This window comes from Ceratotherium simum, chromosome 27 (genome assembly GCF_057802395.1).
Source record: "Ceratotherium simum simum isolate JZ-2026a chromosome 27, ASM5780239v1, whole genome shotgun sequence".
In the NCBI taxonomy this organism is placed as follows: domain Eukaryota; kingdom Metazoa; phylum Chordata; class Mammalia; order Perissodactyla; family Rhinocerotidae; genus Ceratotherium; species Ceratotherium simum.
This window is the reverse complement of record NC_141926.1, coordinates 422,304-440,580: the sequence shown is the minus strand read 5'-3', so window position 1 is coordinate 440,580 and position 18,277 is coordinate 422,304. Positions and strand designations below refer to the sequence as shown.

Sequence of the window (18,277 nt, the reverse complement as noted above, 5' to 3'; positions counted from 1 at the left end):
ACAGGCAGAGGCCTTGTTTCATTTTGAACCATCTCCATCCCCCTTAGTCCAAGCTGGTAGTGCTTTTGCCAGCATAAATTTCCTAAGTGGTGTTCCACTGTATGAATATACCACAATTTGTATATCCATTCTCCCATTGACTGACATTTGGAACGGTACCAACTTTTTTGCTATTGTAAATGAAGTGCTATGAATATTCTTGGACAAGGCATTTTTTGGACATAGGTTTTTACTTCTCTTGGACAAATGCCTTGGAGTTCTTCTGGGCCACAGGATAGCTATATGTGTTAGGGACTGAATTGTGACCCTCAATATTCATATGTTGAAGCTCCAACCCCCAGTGTGACTATATTTGGAGATAGGGCCCTGAGGAAGGTAATTAAGGTTAAATGAGGGACCCTAAGGTTAAAAGGTGGGACCCTAATCCAATAGGACTGGTGTCCTTATAAGAAGAGGAAGAGACATCAGAGCTCTCTCTCTCTGTCTCTGTTATGTGAGGACGCAGTGAGAAGGTGGCAATCCACAAGCCAGCAAGAGAGCTCTCACCAGAAACCGAATTTGCTGGCACCTTGTTCAGGGACTTCTAGCCTCCAGAACTGTGAGAAGATAAATGCCTGTTGTTTAAGCCATCCAGTCTGTGGTATTTCGTCATGGCAGCCCGAGGAGACTTAATCAATATGTTTAACTTTATAAGAAACAGCCAAACATTTTTCCTTGGTGGAAGTAATATTTTATACTCACTCAGCAATGTATAATAATTCTGGTTGCTCCATATCCGTGTCAGCATTTGAGTGTAGTCTTTTTAATTTGAGCCATTCCATGTAAAGGTATCTCATTGGTGTTTTAATTTTCATTTCACCAATGATTACTGATGTCAAGGAATTTTTTCATGTACTTTTTATTCGTATATCTTTTTTCATGAAGTGTCTGTTCAAGTCATTTGCCCATTTCTATTTATTTATTTGTTTGTTTATTAATTTAGTTGTTGAGTTTTAGGAGTTTTATATATTTGGTATACAAATCTTTTGATAAGCAATGTTTTGCAAATACTTTTTCCCAGTCTATGGTTCGCCTATTTGTTTTCTTTTCTTTTTTTTTGCAAGGGAAGGTTCACCCTAAGCTAACATTTGTTGCCAATCTTCCTCCTTTTTTTTTCTTCCTCATTCCCCCCAAAGCCCCAGTGCATAGTGGTGTGTAGTTGCAAGTTCTTCTGGTTCTTCTATGTGAGCCGCCGCCACAGCACGGCTACTGACAGACGCGTGGTGTAGTTCTGCGCCCGGAAACTGAAACCTGGGCTGCCGAAGCCGATTGCACCAAACTTTAGCTGCTAGGCCATCAGGGCTGGCTCTCACCTATTTGTTTTCTTAATTGTGTCTTTTGATGAGCAGAGTTTTAAGTTTTGATAGTCTAATACAGTGGTCAGCAAACTGGGTTTTTAAATACAAGTTGTATTGAAACACAGCTGCATCCATTCATTCACATGGCTGTGTTCATGACACAACTGCAGAGTTGAGTAGTTCTGATTGAGACTGCCTGCAAAGCTTAAAATATTTACTATCTGGTCCTTTACAGAAAATGTTTGCTGACCCCACTCTAATTTACCAATTTCTAATTTTATTGTTAGTACTTTTTACATCGAAGGAAACCCCCTGCCTCTAGCTTTAAAGTTTTAGCTTTTATATGTATGTCTATGATCCATCCCAAATAAGCTTGTATGTAGGGTGTAAGGTGGGCACTAGGTTCATTGTTTCTAAACAAATATCCACTTCTTGCATTCCATCTTTTGAAAAGACTTTCCTCACTGCCATCAAATTGCTTGGGCACCTTTGTTGGAAATCAATGACTGTAAAAGTGTGGGTCTACTTCTGGACTTTCTTTTCTGTTCCGTTGATCTCTTTGCCTATCATTTTGACAATATCACATTGTCCTGATTACTGTATCTTTATAATAATTCTTGAAGTCAGAGAGTATATATCTTATGATATTGTTGTTCTCTTTTAAGATTGTTCTGCCATTCTAGGTCCTTTGCATTGCTCTATAAATTTTGGAATCAGTTTGTCAGTTTCTAGAAAAAAATCCTATTGGCATTATGATTGGGATTTTGTTGTATGTATCAATCAAGTTGTGGAGAATTGACTTCTTAAATATATTGTTTCCAATATGTGAACATGGAATCTCTCGCCATTTATTTATCTTTTAAAATTTCTCTCAGCATTTAAAAAATTTTTTTTTATTTTTTTATTTTTTTTTTTTTATTTTTACATTTTTTTTTTAATTTTTTGTTTATTGCAGTAATAAAAAATAGTTTTAGTGTAAAAGTCTTGCACATATTTTTGTTAAACTTATTCCTGAGTATTTTATGTTGATACTTGTTCCAGGTCTGTCTCAGTCTATTGATAGTGATGCTATCCACTAGAAATGCCTGGGGGCACTCACCTGGGCTCCTACTATTTGTGGGGACCCCCCACAGACATTTCCAATGTTGTGGCTCGACTGGCCCTCATGGTTCTTATTACGATTGCAAGACGCACCTCAGCAACAACCATTATGGAACTTTGAAAAGACAAGGTTTATTATTCACAAGTCCTGGAAGGTACACGCATGCCCCGGGGCCACACAGCGAGGTCGCAGGCAGAGAGAGAGAGAGAGAGAGAGAGAGAGCGCACACATCAGTGAGGGCTTGGGCTTCTGCCTTTACTGGGGTGGAGGGAGGGTGCCTAGAGTTTTGTGGGTTCACTCTTTTTTTGTGTGTGTGAGGAAGATTGGCCCTGGGCTAACATCCATGCCCACCTCTCTCTATTTTATATGGGACACCACCACAGTATGGCTTGACAAGTGGTGCATGGGTGTGCGCCCAGCATCCGAACCTGTGAACCCGGGGCCACCTAAGCGGAGTGCACGCACTTAAGCGATATGCCACCGGGCTGGCCCCTGTGGGTCCACTTTTTATTGGTGAATTTAAAACATAAGAACAGTGATTAAAGTGCAGGAAGGGGAAAACAAGTGGTCAAAAAGTCAGTTATCTAGGTCACCCAGGGCTTTTCTAAAAAAGGGAACTTCCTGGGTAGGGTGGCCTGGCTCTTTAGCTAGTTGTGTAGCTGGCAATGTGTTTATTCATTTATTGAAGTGGATACCTCAGCAATCAAAAGCTTTACGTCAGGCACTTATAATCAAAAAAGCTAACGGTCAGCTACTTACCCTACAATGCTATTATAAATGGGTTTTAAAAAAAGTTCATTTTCAATGTTTTGCTTCTAATAGAAACACACTTTTTTCTCTATGTTGATCTTGTATCCCACAATCTTGCTAAATTCACTTATTTGTTCTAGTAGTTGTTTTGTAGGTTCCTTAGGCTATTCTATGCGAACAATCTAATCTTTTGTGAATATACATAATTTTATTTCTTCCTAATAGTTATTCTTTTTATTTACTTGTTGCTTTACTTGCCTTATTGTGCTGGCCAGGATTTCCTACAAAATATTGAATAGAAGTGGTGAAAGTGGATACATTTGCCTTGTTTCTAATAAAAACTTTCAATATAACATCATTAAGTATGACTTTAGTGATAGAGTTTTTATTTTTATTTTTTGGTTGAGGAAGATTGGCCCTGGGCTAACATCTGTTGCCAATTTTCCTCTTTTTGCTTGAGGAAGACTGTCATTGAGCTAACATCTGTGCCAGTCCTCCTCTACTTTTATGTGGGAAGCTGCCACAACACATCACAGCTTGATGAGTGGTGTGTATGTCTGCACCCGGGATCTGAACCCGTGAGCCCTGGGCTGCTGAAGCAGAGCATTCGAACTTAACCACTGTGCCACTGGGCCGGCCCCAGTGATGGAGTTTTTGATAGATGCCTTTTTACAGACAGATGTTCTATTTTTGCTGATATTTAAAAAAATCACGATTGGGTATTATTTTGTCAAATCCTTTTAAAAAATTTACTGAAATGATCATATGATTTTTTTTCCCTTTATTCTGTTAAAATGGTGAATTACATTGATTTTTAAGAGTTAGACCAATTTTACATTACTGGCATAAACTCCACATGGCCATAATGTATAACCCTCTGTACATATTGTTGGGTTGGACTTGCTAATATTTTGTTAAGGATTTTTGCACATATTTTTATGAAGGATTTTGGTCTGTAATTTTCTTTTCTTGTATTTCTCAGGTGTTTGTATCAGAGTTATGTTTGCCTCATAAAACAAATTGGGAAGCGTCCATCCCCTATTTTCTTTAAATTTTGTTAATATTGGTGTTATTTCTTCTGTAGGGGAGGAAGAGAATTCCTCCACCCTCTAGGTCCTTCTGGCTGGTCTTAGAATTAAATTACATGAGACAGAATAACAGGAGAAAATCAAAGTTTAGTAATATGTACACATGGGGAAAACCCAGAAAAACTGAGTAACTTGTTAGAATGGCCAAAGCTGCCACCTTTTCAGCTAAAGACAGAGGAGGATGTTGGGGGTAGTGGTTTGGGGCTTCAAAGGGGAGGAAGGCAATTTACATGGAGATGGAAAAGGAAATGTTGTTAAACAAGGGTTTGCTGGGCCATCTATGACAACGGGATCCCAAGACAGGACTTTGATAAGAATGGGCTTAGCAAGGACGCTCCCAGTCTACTGACACCCAGAGTTATCTATGGTGATGGCCTGTCCTGGGGCCAGGGCATCTATCTTAAATTCTTTCAGGCCATTAGGGGGAAGGTCAATGTTTCTATAAGAGATATGGAACTACACAGATTTTCTAAATATACTTGTTCAGTTTTGGTAAGTTATGTTTTTCAAGGAATTTGCCCAATTTATCTAATTTGTCAAACTTTTTTTGACATAAAGCTTCATAATACCAGTTTATTATCTTTTACAAAAACCTATAATCTGTACTGAATTTTTCATTCCTCATATTGGTAATTTGTGTTCTTGCTTTTTTTATTGCAGTAAAATATACATAACATAAAATTTATCACCTTAACCATTTATAAGTGTACAGTTCAGTGGTATTAAATACATTCACATTGTTGTGCAGCCATAACCAACACCCATCTCCAGAACTCTTCATCGTGTAAAGCTGAAACTCTACAAGGATAACATGATCTCCCTCTTCTCCCTCCCCAGCCCCTGGCAACCACCATTCCACTTTCCGTCTCTAAGATTTGACGACCACGCCCTGCCTTTCCCAGACCACAGCGCCGCCACCTGCCGACCCTGCGGAGCCACCGCACGGTAACCCGCACTGACGTTGTCCTGTTTTCCTTTTAATCCCTGACTTCCTCTTCATGGAGTAAAAACTTCATCACCATGCTTCCACTTGTCAGGTGGAAACAATACCACGCCGTTCACACCTTGCAGCCGGAGATGGGAAGGTTAATTGAATTATTACCAAAACAGCAGGAGGACGGGGGTCCTGTTGCAGAAACCTCAGCGTTTCCGTCGCCCATAGCAGGCTTCCGACCCCCCCCCCACCAGGCCCAAATGGGCCCCGGCCCCCACTCCCCTTCCCCGGGTCGGCCCGGCCTCCCCCAGCCCCGCCTGCGCCCCGCCCCCTGGCCCCCACTCTCCCTCCCCGGGTCCGCCCGGCCTCCCCCAGCTCCACCTGCGCCCCGCCCCCCGGCCCCCACTCCCCTTCCCCGGGTCGGGCCGGCCTCCCCCAACCCCACCTGCGCCCCGCCCCCGGGGCCCCACCCCCCACACCAGCGGCGCTGCTCCCCTGCTCGCGCGACGACGGGAGGCGGGACCTGTGAAGTGCGCCTGCGCGGGGCGCTCGGCCCAGGCCCGAGTACTCCACGAAGGGCCTGAGCGCACTGCGCCTGCGCAAGCCCAAAGCGGTGACGCCACTTGTCGTGACGGCGGGGACTGCGCAAGCGCGGGGCGCCGAGCCCAGGGCGGGGTCCTCTCCGCGGACGCGCGCACCGCGCCTGCGCGGGCCGAGGGCGGCGGCTCGGCTCCCCGTAGGCATCGTCTGCCCGTGCGCGCCGCCAGTGAGCACGCGGGATTCAGCGGAGAAACGCGGCTGAGGTAGGTTTCCCGTACGCTGCCCGGGCGGCTGGACCGCGCGTGAGGCAGGACACGCCAGGTGACCGGTCCGCGCCCGACGTCAGCTAGCGGGCAGAGGCCTCCGCCCCTTCCCAGACCGCCGGGTGCCTTCCCCTCCTCTGCTCCGTGCCCCGGGCTGACCATAGCTCGGCGCCCCTCCCCGCGGGCCACGCCCCGAGCCACGCCCTTGCGGAGGCTTCCCCGGCGCCACGCCCCCCCAGGCCACGCCCACTACCGTCCGCGCCTTGGGATTCCGGCCGCCCCACACGCTGCGGGTCACCTCACACTCCCTGTCCCCCTCCTCTCCGGCTCCTGCATCTACGGCGCCTTCTCCCCACCCCTCGTTGGCCACCTGCCCCTCAGGATCCTCGGCCCTCTCCCGGACAGCGCCCGGAGCCAGCGTCCTTGTGCCCCGCCCGGGTCCGCCCTCCGGCCGCGCACCGTCCCGCCCCATCCCGTGCCATCCTGGCCCCGCCCCATCCCAGCTCATCCCGCCTCATCCCGGCCCTATCCTGGCTCCGCCCCATCCCAGCTTATCTCGCCTCATCCCGGCCCTATCCTGGCCCCGCCCCATCCCGGCCTCGCCCCATCAATCAGCCCCAATTGGGCCCATGCCGGCCCCGCCCCTCCCCAGCCCCATGCCGGCCCCGCCCCTCCCCAGCCCCATGCCGGCCCTGCCCCTCCCCAGCCCCATGCCGGCCCTGCCCTCCCCAGCCCCATGCCGGCCCCGCCCCCCCCCAGCCCCATGCCGGCCCCGCCCCTCCCCAGCCCCATGCCGGCCCCGCCCCTCCCCAGCCCCATGCCGGCCCTGCCCTCCCCAGCCCCATGCCGGCCCGCCCTCCCCAGCCCCATGCCGGCCCTGCCTCCCCAGCCCCATGCCGGCCCTGCCCTCCCCAGCCCCATGCCGGCCCCGCCCCTCCCCAGCCCCATGCCGGCCCCGCCCCTCCCCAGCCCCATGCCGGCCCCGCCCCATCAATCAGGCCCATCCCGGCCCCGCCCCATCAATCAGGCCCCAACTCACCGCATCCCGGCCCTATCCTGGCCCCTCCCCATCCTGGTCCCATCCCGCTCCATCCAGGCCCCGCCCCATCTCGGCGGTATCCTGCCCCGGCCCGGTCCTGCCCCGGCCCGGTCCTGCCCCGTCCCGCCGCATCCTGGCCCCGCACCATTCTGCTCCTGTCCCTCGCCATCTTGGCCGCATCCTGCCCCATCCTTCTCCGCCCCATCCTTCCCGGCCCCATCCTTGCCCTTCACGCCCCGTTCCTTCCGGCCCCCGCCCTATCGACCGGGCCTGTCCTGGCCCCGCCCCACCCTGGCCGTCTAGCAGTGTTTTCCAATGAAAATGCAATGTATGTATTTTAGTATTTGTGATGACAGATGTCACAAAAATAAGTATTAGATCTTGATAAGTGAAGCACGCATTTTAAAGAAAGAATTGCTGTGTAATTTAAAAACCGTTCATCTCAGAGCATAGTACGGATTACACTGTCACTGGAAAAATGGGAATTGAGAATGAGAAGGAAAAGCCTCTGAAGATGCAGAGTTCCTGTTAGTGGAAACACTTTAAAGCCCCAGGTAGGGAGTTTTAATTGGAATTAAAGGTATCAGGGTTCCAAGAACAAATGTGACATCTATTTGTTGTTTTAAATCAACCCAGTGATCTAAGAGAAACCAACAAGCTTCCCTAATGAATAAGATTGACGCTTTGCAGACTCCTCAAGAAAACACACGCTCTTTGAAGTTTATAAATTTTAAATGCTTTCAGTTGTTTTTGTAAAAAGTTGCGTTTATGAACTTCATTTTTATTTCATTCTTTAGACATACATGTTTTGCTTCGGTTCTGTAGAGGAACTTTATCGTGGACCTTAGACCTTAAGTGACGGAACAAGCCTTTTCTCATTCTCTCTCTTTTTAAAAGTAGGAATGGAGGGGAGAATGAAACAGTAAAAGCGGCAGCTATGCGGCAGATGCTAAGAGAACTATGGCAACACCGGGTGACGGCCCCAGCAGTGAGTTGCAGGTAATTTCGGTTCTGGTGTGTAAACCTGTATTTAAAGGCTGTGAACGTCACTGACTCAGCCCAGGGTGGTGGCGCTGTCCTTGGACCTTTGAAGGTGGCCGCTGACGGTGGGGTGCTTAAATAGGGGAAGTGCAGTGTTTGCACGGGTCACAGATGGCGTGCTGAGTTGGGCGTTGTAAACACCGCCCAGGGCTCTGGGGTTCCGTTTTTGGTACTGAAGCTGGTGAAGCAAGCACATTTTCTGTTGTTTGATGAAGTCCCAGGCATAATGTGTTAAAGGCAGGTGGGACGCATTAGAAAAGATTTATGTATTCATACTGCTTTTCTACCTGGGATACACGTATAGTTTCATTCAAGTTACCAGTAAAAAAAAAAAAGTCACCTTAAATTTCAAGGAATGTTGATTATGTAAAATTAAAACCAAATGAATAATAAATAATGTTTTAAAAAAATCAAACATTTTCATGTTTATGATGTCAATTTTAACATTTTTTTCTTTTCCTTCTAATGGTTGCTCAAATTTCATTTGGGTTTTTATATATAAGAATTTTATTTATAGTGGGTCATTTCATTAATCTGTCAAAATTAATTATAAAATGTTTTAATTCCGTGGATGTCTTATTTTTCTTTTGAGAAATTTAAAAATATTGGAACAGTTACAGAATAATATTGCTTACATATTACACAGAAGTGAAAACTTGTTAACATTTTGTCATATTTGCTTAAGAATATATATATAAATATATGTAAATAACAAGACCATAGATAACAGTTTGTTCTCCAACCTCAGAACCCCAGTCCCATTCTTCCTCCTCTGTCTCCAAAGGCAAACACTACTATGAATTATGAATTGATCTTTGTGCTTCTGAACCATTTTTTATACTTTAATACTTTATATAGGCATCCTTGAGCAATATATGATGTTTGTGCTTTTTACAGTTTATCTAAGTGGTGTCATATTCTCTGTGTCATCTGCAGCTTGCCTTTTTCACTAACGTTACTTTTGGGGGGTTTGTCGTTGGTGTGTGTGTAGCTATGGGATGCTGCTGTAGCATGTTCCTTATATGAATGTATCACGTTCACACATAATGTATATAGGTCTGTTGCAGTCTTACTATTATGCAGTGCATGTACACCACATTTTATTTATTTCCCTTTTGTTGGACACTTAACGTTTGCATTTTTTCTCTATTTCAAGCAGTGCTGCAGTGAACATCCTTCTGCAGGTCTCCTTGTGCACATGTACCCTGGGGTATATTCCCAGTAATGGCATTGCAGGGTGCAAGGGATTGCGTGTTTTCAGTTTTACTAAATAGTGATCAGTTGTTCTCCCAAGTGGCTTTACCAGTTCACAGGTCTGCCAGTAGCCCACGTAGTGCTTGCTAACACTTGAGACCATCAGATTTTTACATTTTGGTCAGTCTGATGGGTTAGAAATGGTATCTTGTTATTTTTGTGTTCCTGATTACTTGTGAGTCCTGGTAGTGTTTCACTAATATTTGTGTTCCTCCTCTTTTTTGGGGCGGGGTAAGGAAGATTTGCCCTGAGCTAACATCTGCTGCCAATCCTGCTTCTTTTTTGCTTGAGGAAGATTAGCCCTGAGCTAACATCTGTGCCAGTCTTCCTCTATTTTGTACGTGGGATGCCTCCACAGCATGGCTGATGAGTGGAGTAGGTCCGTGCCTGGGATCCCAACCTGTGAACCTAGGCCGCCAAAGCGGAGCACCGTGGAACTTAACCACTCAGCCACAGGGCCGGCCCTGTGTTCATCCTCTTAATAGCACCCTCCGTTACAGAAGAGATGCCTTATGGTCACAGTTTGTGTTTTATCTTTTTTCCCCCTTGATCAGTCTTTTTCGGGTTTTATTGATTTTATGTTTTCAAAGAAGCAGTTTTGTGTTTGTTGACTTTCTCTTTGTTCATCTATTTTCTATTTCATTAATTTCTGCTTTTATCTCTATTTTATTCAATTCTATTTGGGTTTAATTTTCTCTTTTTATAGCATCTTGAGATGGAAGCTTGGATCACTGATTGTAATGTGATCTACTATGTCTTATAATAATTTTGCTGTACCAGCTTTCTTATGGTTAGTGCTTGTGTGGTACACACATGCACACACACCCATATCTTTTCAACCTAGGTCCTTATGTTTAAAGTGTTTCTCTTGTAAAGAGCCTATAGTTGTGTCATTTTTTTTCCGTCAGATAATTTCTGCACTTTAATTGAAGTATTTAGTCCATTAGCATTTAACATAATGACTGATATGGTTAAGTCTAACGTCTTGCTTCTGTGTGTCACATTTCTTCTTTGTACCTTTTTCCATTCTTGCTTTCTTTTGGATTAATAAAGTACTGCCTGTAATTCCACATTATCTCCTCTGGTGGCTTTTTAGCTGTGCCTTGTTGTGTTATTTTAGTGGTTACTCAAGAGATTGTGACGTGTATCCTTAACCTGTTCCAGTCTTTTTTTTTGACCATTTCGCGATGTAAGAATCCTCCAGATTAGTTCCGTTTATCAGCTCCCATTTTTTGTGCTGTTACTGTAACAATTTTACTTCTATGTTATAAACCCCACAATAAATTATTGTTTCTTTATGCTATCAAAAGTCTTTTTTATGAAGTATAAGAAATAATCTGTTTCTCCGCAGTTTTTCCTTTTCTGGATTCTTTACACATATCACTGGCAAAAATTAAAGACAGTGATAGTGGCTGTTGCTGCTGAGTATTCAGGCTGAAGGTACTCCGTGCGTTGCTGGTGAAGTGTGAGGGGCTACACCCTTATGGAAAGAGTCTGACAAATGTTTGGATGAAAACTGTTATTTGTTTATCCCTGGCAGTCTATCCCATAGAAATAAAATGTCATCACATAAGGAAAACTGTGCACAGACGTTTGTGGCAGCATTGTTTATGGTGGTAGAAAATTAGACACAGGAGAAAGTCCATCGATTGGCGATGACGGAAGAATGAGGCAGAATTCCTGCTGTAGAATATTATATAGCCATTGGAAATTATAAGTTAGAGTTCTAACAGTTGGGGAGTTTTTCACAAGGTGTTGTGTGAGTAAAAGAAGCAAAATTAAAACAGAAGGTCTGTGATAGCCTTTACAAAAAACGACGTCAAAAGAAAAAATAAACCGTGTGTGTGTTTGTATATCACATGAGCATGGAGAAACTCTGGGAGGGTGTACACCAGGGGACTAATACAGACTTCGGATGGTGGTGAGAGGGGGATGATGTGGGTGAGCAGGGACGGGATGGAGACAAGCTACAAAGAACGTGATACTGTGCCCAAACTAATCATGTCCCTCTAACAGGAAAATGTGCAGAGGATACACATGGGCAATTAGCTAAATAAAAAAGAGGACCAGTGAGTACCTAAAACACATGTTTGACTCCATGATAATCAGAGAAAGGCAAATGGAGGTAACAAAGACAGGTAATTTCTCCCCATCAGATCGGCAGAGATTAGAGTGATGAGTCAGTCACCTGCCCTCCCAGAGCTAGGTCCTGATCTCTGTAGGGGTCTAAGGAGCCGCCTTTCTGGAGGGCGTTTGGGGGTGAGGTTGGAAGTCAGGCAGGTATGCGTCCTCTTGATCCACTAATTTCACATCCAGGAATTCATCTTAAGAACATTGTCAGGGCCAGACAAGATGATTTATGTCTAAGAAAGTTCATCTTAACATAATTCATAATCGTAAAAACTGAAAACAGTCTGTGTGTCCAAAACTAGGAGACTAGATAAACATGTTATAATAATTCATAGAATGGAATACTATCAGGTATTAAAAATGTGTTTAGAAGTATATTTCATAATGAAAAATGTTCAGAATTTAATAAGTGGAAAACATCACAAGGCAGAATTGTATGATCCCAATCAACACCCTTATGCACATGTTATATGTACACTTTAAAAAAAAGCCGGGAAGGATATAAATGTTAACGTGTTGACCGTCATTATCTCTGGCCAGTGAGCAAGATTACAGATGCTTTCACACATTTTCTAAAATGAACATGAATTACATCTGTCTTTAAAGAAAATTTGTTTAAAATGTATATATTGGGAGGGGGTTGCCACAGTGAACTGGAACACATGATAGGAGGTTCTGCCACCTCCTGTGGCTGTCTTCCAGGCAAGCCTGTTCTGAAGAAAAGTGGTGGTGGAGCCCTCAGGTCCAGGGGCCTCTCAGGGTCCTGAGCAGCAGGTCAGCAGCAATGCAGTGTGATTGAGGCCGGCTGCTTGCCCCAGGTCGCTGGCACCTTCCATAGGCTCTCATCGAGGCCCGCCCAGCTCTGTCCTGTCTGACGAGGTCTCCAAGTGTAATTCCCTGGAGACAGGGCTGCTTCCTCCTGGGCCGGTTGTCACTCTTAGGGAGCGCTGCTGGTGATCAGGTCTCAGTCACCAAAGACACTAAACGTGCCTCTTCTTGTTCTTTCTGTGACGTTCTCTTGAGGAGGATGCAAATCCTCTTGTACTAGAGACGTGGAGTAAAGGTGGAGTGAGGGTGAGATTGCTTGGTTCTGCTTGTGAAGGTGACCCAAGTTGTTTGCATGATAAAAACCTGGCCACATGAATCTTCATTTGAAACCCTCCTGATAATCTGGAGCCAAAAAAAAGAGAGAGAAAGAAAAAGAAGCCCACAGTCATTCCTTGTTCTGTCTTTGGCTTGAAGCAGGAGGGACGAGAGCCTGTTGGGCATGGTGAAGAAGAGCGCCTCCAGGAGGGTGTGCACCCTGAGGAGTTCGTGGCCATCGCGGATTATTCTGCCACCGATGACACGCAGGTCTGTGTGCGCTTGCTCACATGCAGGGGTCGTGTGCACCAGCTCCGGGTTGTATGCATTCAGCACATTCAGTGACAGAATTAGATGTAAATTTTGCAGAAGTCATGCCAAATTTAAATAAAGAAGTATTCAGATGTTTAGAGCTGCGTGAGACCTGTGAGTGACCCTGCTCTTCCTAGCCTAGGAAATTCTGACCCCAAGCCTGAATGTGAAAGACACCTGGGTAAGGAATGGGGGAGGAAGCACCCGTTCCAGTGTTTGCTTGGAAACCTTGATTTAGAACCTATTCTAGTTAATGAAAGATGAGGCTATAAAATAAAAACATCTACTTGAATGTAGCTTTCTTTACTTTGTAACAGGAATTTCTTAATGTAATCCTCCAGTAACTGAATCAGCTACCAAATAGCTGAGTTACTGGGAAGAGGCTTTTGAGAAATTCTGTCCTAAGCCATTTGAAAATGTTTAATCTTTCTTTTTGGTGAGGAAGATTGGCCCTGAGCTAACATCTGTTGCCAGCCTTCCTCTTTTTGCTTGAGGAAGATTGTCTCTGAACTAACACCGGCACCAGTCTCCCACTATTTCTATGTGGGATGCCACCACAGCATGGCTTGACGAATGGTGTGCAGGTCCATGCCCGGGATCTGAACCTGCAGACCCACAAAGTGCGTACCCAGCCACTACACCACCGGGCCGGCCCCTGTTTAATCTTTCTTTTAAAAAGCGTCAGTTAAGCTGTGCTCTTCTTTCCTGTAGATGTCCCGCACGAGTGTCTAAATCCTGATATCATTTTCATAAATTGTCAGTTGGTGCAATTACCATCGACTCCTTTTTGAAATGGCCGTGATTGGGGCCCTAGTGATGGGGGGTGTATCACTAAGCCCTGGTTGAAATGCCAACTACAGGGTTTTCTTGAATTTTCACTTCCGTATATTTTTTTTCCAGCTCAGTTTTTTGAGAGGAGAAAAACTTCTCATCCTGAGACAAACCACTGCTGATTGGTGGTGGGGTGAGCGTGCAGGCTGCTGCGGGTACATCCCAGCCAACCACCTGGGGAAGCACCTGGAGGAGTGCGACCCCGAGGACACGTGGCAGGATGAAGAGTATTTCGGCAGCTACGGAACCCTGGTATTGCTTTCTGCACTCCCTGTTCACCGCCTGGAGGCTGGTTTCTTCTCTCTAGTTTTAGGTTCTAACTTTAAAAAAAAATATCTGAGCTGCTTCTACTCGTTGTTTAGAGCAGGGCTCGCAGACTTTTTCTCCTGATTAGCAGGCTGTGCGGTCTGGGTCACGGCTTCTCGGCTCTGCCGTCATAGTGCAGAAGCAGCCATGAAAACACAAAGTGGGCATGGCTGTGTTCCAATAAAACTTTATCCATGGTCGTTGAAATTTGAATTTCATATAATTTTCATGTGTCATATTGTTCTTTTGATTTTTAAAAGCCATTTAAAAATATAAAACCCATTTTTAGCTTTTAGGCCATAGAAAAGCAGGTGGTGGGCTGAAACTTTTCTCAGTATTTAAAAAAAGGTGATAAATTTTACTGTAAAAATAAAGTACAAAAAAGTCATATAAATCAACAGTAATACTTCTAAATAACTAGCTTATTAGTTTGTTTTTTTCCGATATGGGTAAAGACCCATAATCCTATGGTCCAGATAACCCCTGTTTATATTGTAAAACAAGATAAAAACAGATACTTGCAGGATAAACGTTGCAAACACAATGTTGAGTGAAAGAAGCCAGATATCAAAGAACATCCAACATTTGATTCAATCGTATAAGGTTAAAAGGCACCATGAAAAGATAGTGTTTATGAATGATGTGTAAGTGGTGAGACTCTGAAGGCGATCAGGGACCCGGTTCCCCTGAGATCAGGGTGGAGGTGACCGGTGAGGGAGGGCCGTGAGTGCAGGGCCACGTGGCGGGGTGCTGGCAGAGTTCTCCTGCTGGTCGTGGGAGTGTTTGCTGGATAACTGTTTGATACACTGTAAGGCACTCTTTAAGGTACTTTTTTGTAGGTATGTCATATTTCACAATTAAAAACGTTAAAATAAATGAAAAACCAGTGATGTACATACATGGTTAGAGCTGTCAGCCTATTAGGAAAAACAGAATGAAAATCCGTAGTCTGTCTCCTCACTCTGCCGCCCCTACCCCGAGAGCCCCACTGCTCCCTGAGGTTTCTTTCAGCAACTGTGTTAATGCTTCTACCAAGTCTAAGCTACATCTGTTTTATTATTTTAAATTTACAGAAAAGGAATAGTTCCACACACACAGTTTTCACCTCATCTTTTCACGCAGCTGTATTGTTTTGAAGGTTTGTTCTTTACAACAGCTGCAGAGTATTATGTTGATTTTAAAAGGACCATGTTGGTGGGTTGCTTATTCAACAGCTTTTTATCATGACTAGCAATGCTGTAGTGGATGTCCTCCTACACAAATCCTGCTAAACTTTTTTTTTTTTTTTTTTTTTTTAAAGATTTTATTTATTCATTTTTTTCCCCCCAAAGCCCCAGCAGATAGTTGTATGTCATAGGTTCACATCCTTCTAGTTGCTGTACGTGGGACTCGGCCTCGCGCTGGACGGAGAAGTGGTGCCTTGGGGCGCGCCCGGGATCCGAACCCAGGCCGCCAGCATCAGAGCGCGCGCACTTAACCGCTAAGCCACAGAGCCGGCCCAACCTGCTAAACTTTTGCTAGAATTCCCATTGGGTGAATTTGTAGGGTGTGTGTATGTGTTTTTTGCTTTGGTGGGTTGTGCCAATTTGCTCTCCAGAGAGATTTGCTGATTATACACCTACCAAGGGTGTGTGAACACTTATGTCACCACCACAAATCATCAAAGTGAAAAAAGATTTCCAGTCGTAAAGGTGAAATATGGTATCTCTTGATTTTGATTTTCAGTTTTTTATTATTTTTTTATCTTTTTATTTTTTGCTGAGGAAGATTCACCCTGAGCTGACGTCTGTTGCCAATCTTCCTCTTTTTGCTGAGGAAAATTTGCCCTGAGCTCATATCTCTTGCCAGTCTTCCTCTGTTTTGTATGTGGGCTGCTGCTACAGCATGACCACTGACGAACGGGTGGTGTAGGTCCGTGCTGGGAACCAAACCCAGGCCACCAAAGCAGAGCACCCTGAAACCAGGCTGCCAGGGCTGGGCCTGGTTTCCTTTTTTTAAAGTGAGATTGATCATCTTTCATATTTATTGGCCTTTCGTATTTTTTCTTCTTTTTGGTAAACTTTCATGCAATTTTCCCATTTTTCTTTTGATTTCTGTCAATTTGTGTGTTAACTAAGCAGCTTAGCCTGTGTGTGTGATGCGTGTCACACTTAGCACTTGCCACTCTTTTCTTCCGTGGTCCTCTTTATCTGGTCTAACTGGTCCTTTTGTTGTGGCTTCTGGGTTTTGTGTTCTACTTTGAGGCCTTCTTCACTCCAAGATTATAAGTATCCATGCTTTCTCGTAGAACTTTTATGATCTTATTTTTAACAATGAAATGTCTAAATCACTCTGGAATTTACTTGCAAACAATGAGGTACAATTCTGCCAGTTTCTCCCCACACACCGTCTGTTGCCGTGTCAGTTTCTGGGTAATCCTCCTTTTCCTGCTGATGTGAGATGCACGTTTATCACGTGTTCGATTTCTAGGGTCTGTTTCTGGAATCTCTCTTCTGTTTCATTCGTCTGTTTATTTCTTCTGCAGTTCCAGGTGCTTCTTATTATTGTAGCTTTTGAACGTCTGGGAGAGCTTGGCCTCTTACCAGTTCTGTTTTTTAGCATTTTCATGGCTAGCCTTGGCTGTGTATTTTTTTGAAACTAAATTTATTATCATTTTGTTGTGCTCCCTCCATACCAAATTGGTTAGCATTTTAGTTGGTATTGTATGCAAAGTGTGCATTAATTTAGGGAGAAGTGACATCTTTTGTAACATCACGCTGACTGTCCCATTTCTTAAGCCTTGTTGTTCTATGTCTCTCAGAGTTTTGAAGTTTGATCATACAGGGTTGTGTACCTTTCTTGTTAAATCTGTTCCTAGATATTTTTGTGTATTATTATTGTAAATGGTTGGGTAAAGTGTTCTGTGAATACCAACGAGATTAAGTTGGTTGATAGTGTTGTTCAAGTCTGTGTCCTTACTGATTTTCTGTCTACTTCTGTCAATTACTGAGAGAAGAGTGTTGAAGTCTCTGACCACGATTGTGAATTTGTCTATTTCTTGTGGCATTTCTGTTGGTTTTTGCTTTGTGTATTTTGAAGCTCTGTTATTAGGTACAAAATATTTAGAATTATTATGTCTTTTTTTTTTTTTTTGTGAGGAAGATTAGCCCTGAGCTAACATCCAACGCCAATCCTCCTCTTTTTCTGAGGAAGACTGGCCCTGGGCTGATATCCGTGCCCATCTTCCTCTACTTTATATGGGACACTGCCACAGCATGGCTTGACAAGCGGTGCTTTGGTCCGCACTGGGGATCCGAACCTGCAAACCCCGGGCCACCGAAGCAGAGCACGTGCACTTAACCACTACGTCACCGGGCCGGCCCCTAGAATTATGATGTCCTTTTTCTGCAGTGAGTCCTGTGTTGTTCTGAATTGACCCTCTTCCTCCTTGGGAGTAGTCTTTGCTCTGAAATGTGTTTGGTCTGATGTTAACATGGTTGCTCCAGTTTCCTTCCTCTGGCGTCACGGGACCTTTGCATCCTCGTTCTGACTTTCTGTTAGGTGATTGCTGCAGGCAGGATGCCTGGGTCTTGACTCGTCCACTCCGACAGCCTCCCTCTGTCCTCGCGTTTGTTTTTCGGTCAGCGCTGTCTTTGTGAGGAGCCAAGATGGGCTCGTGGAGGCCCTGTCCAGACCTCTTGTCTGTGCTGACACGGTCTGGGTGGTCTGGCTGTCTGTCTCCTTCTAAGTGGTGCCATTTCTAGGCTGGATTTTCTGCAGCTCAGACATGAGGACTGGGGCGCGGGGGACGGGTGCTGGTGCAGCCTCGCCGGCAGGGGGGATCTGACCACTTCCTGGCTTCGTGAACTGTCTGGAGGAGCCTTCCTCTGCCTCCCTGGGGGTTGGCCCGATTCCCATGGGCTGTGTCCTCGGGTTTCAGATGTTGTCCTTCGTCTGGACGCGGCTGGGGGCCTCACGCTCATCCCCGAGGGTCAGGTCGGTGGGGTGTCATCCCTCTCCACAGCTACCGTTTCTGCACTCCCCAAGCAAATGAAGGGCAGATTTATGTGTGAGAGTAACTGGGCCCTTCTGGGTGGAGCCCGTGTGCCTCTGCTGGCGTCTCTCCTGGTGGCTTGTCCGTGTTCTCTCTTGGGAGACACTTGTCAAGTTGTGTCTGGTCGGGAATGCAGTGGTTCCTCCCGTCTCCAGTGGAAACAGTGGTCAGGAGGGTGACGTCTGCGCCGCCTCTCGAGTGCTCCGTCCACACCCGCTTCTCTGCTTACCTGGC

General features: G+C 45.2%; 1 protein-coding gene across 6 annotated transcripts in view; it reads left to right on the top strand.

Annotated features, from left to right (window-relative positions):
* The first annotated feature begins 5,865 nt into the window (after nucleotides 1–5,865).
* Nucleotides 5,866–18,277, top strand: part of PRMT2 (protein arginine methyltransferase 2) — a 32,079-nt gene continuing 19,667 nt past the window's right edge. The window contains exons 1-5 of one of the 6 annotated variants that reach the window (XM_087417868.1): nucleotides 5,918–6,014; nucleotides 7,500–7,607; nucleotides 7,954–8,052; nucleotides 12,721–12,831; nucleotides 13,774–13,956. In XM_087417868.1, the coding sequence (XP_087273994.1) occupies nucleotides 8,014–8,052; nucleotides 12,721–12,831; nucleotides 13,774–13,956 (333 nt within the window). In that variant the 5' untranslated portion in view covers nucleotides 5,918–6,014; nucleotides 7,500–7,607; nucleotides 7,954–8,013. Of the gene's footprint in view, nucleotides 6,015–7,499; nucleotides 7,608–7,953; nucleotides 8,053–12,720; nucleotides 12,832–13,773; nucleotides 13,957–18,277 lie in introns of all 6 variants that reach the window. The other 5 variants (XM_004429684.3, XM_014786912.2, XM_087417870.1 and 2 more) reach the window with 5 other exon arrangements.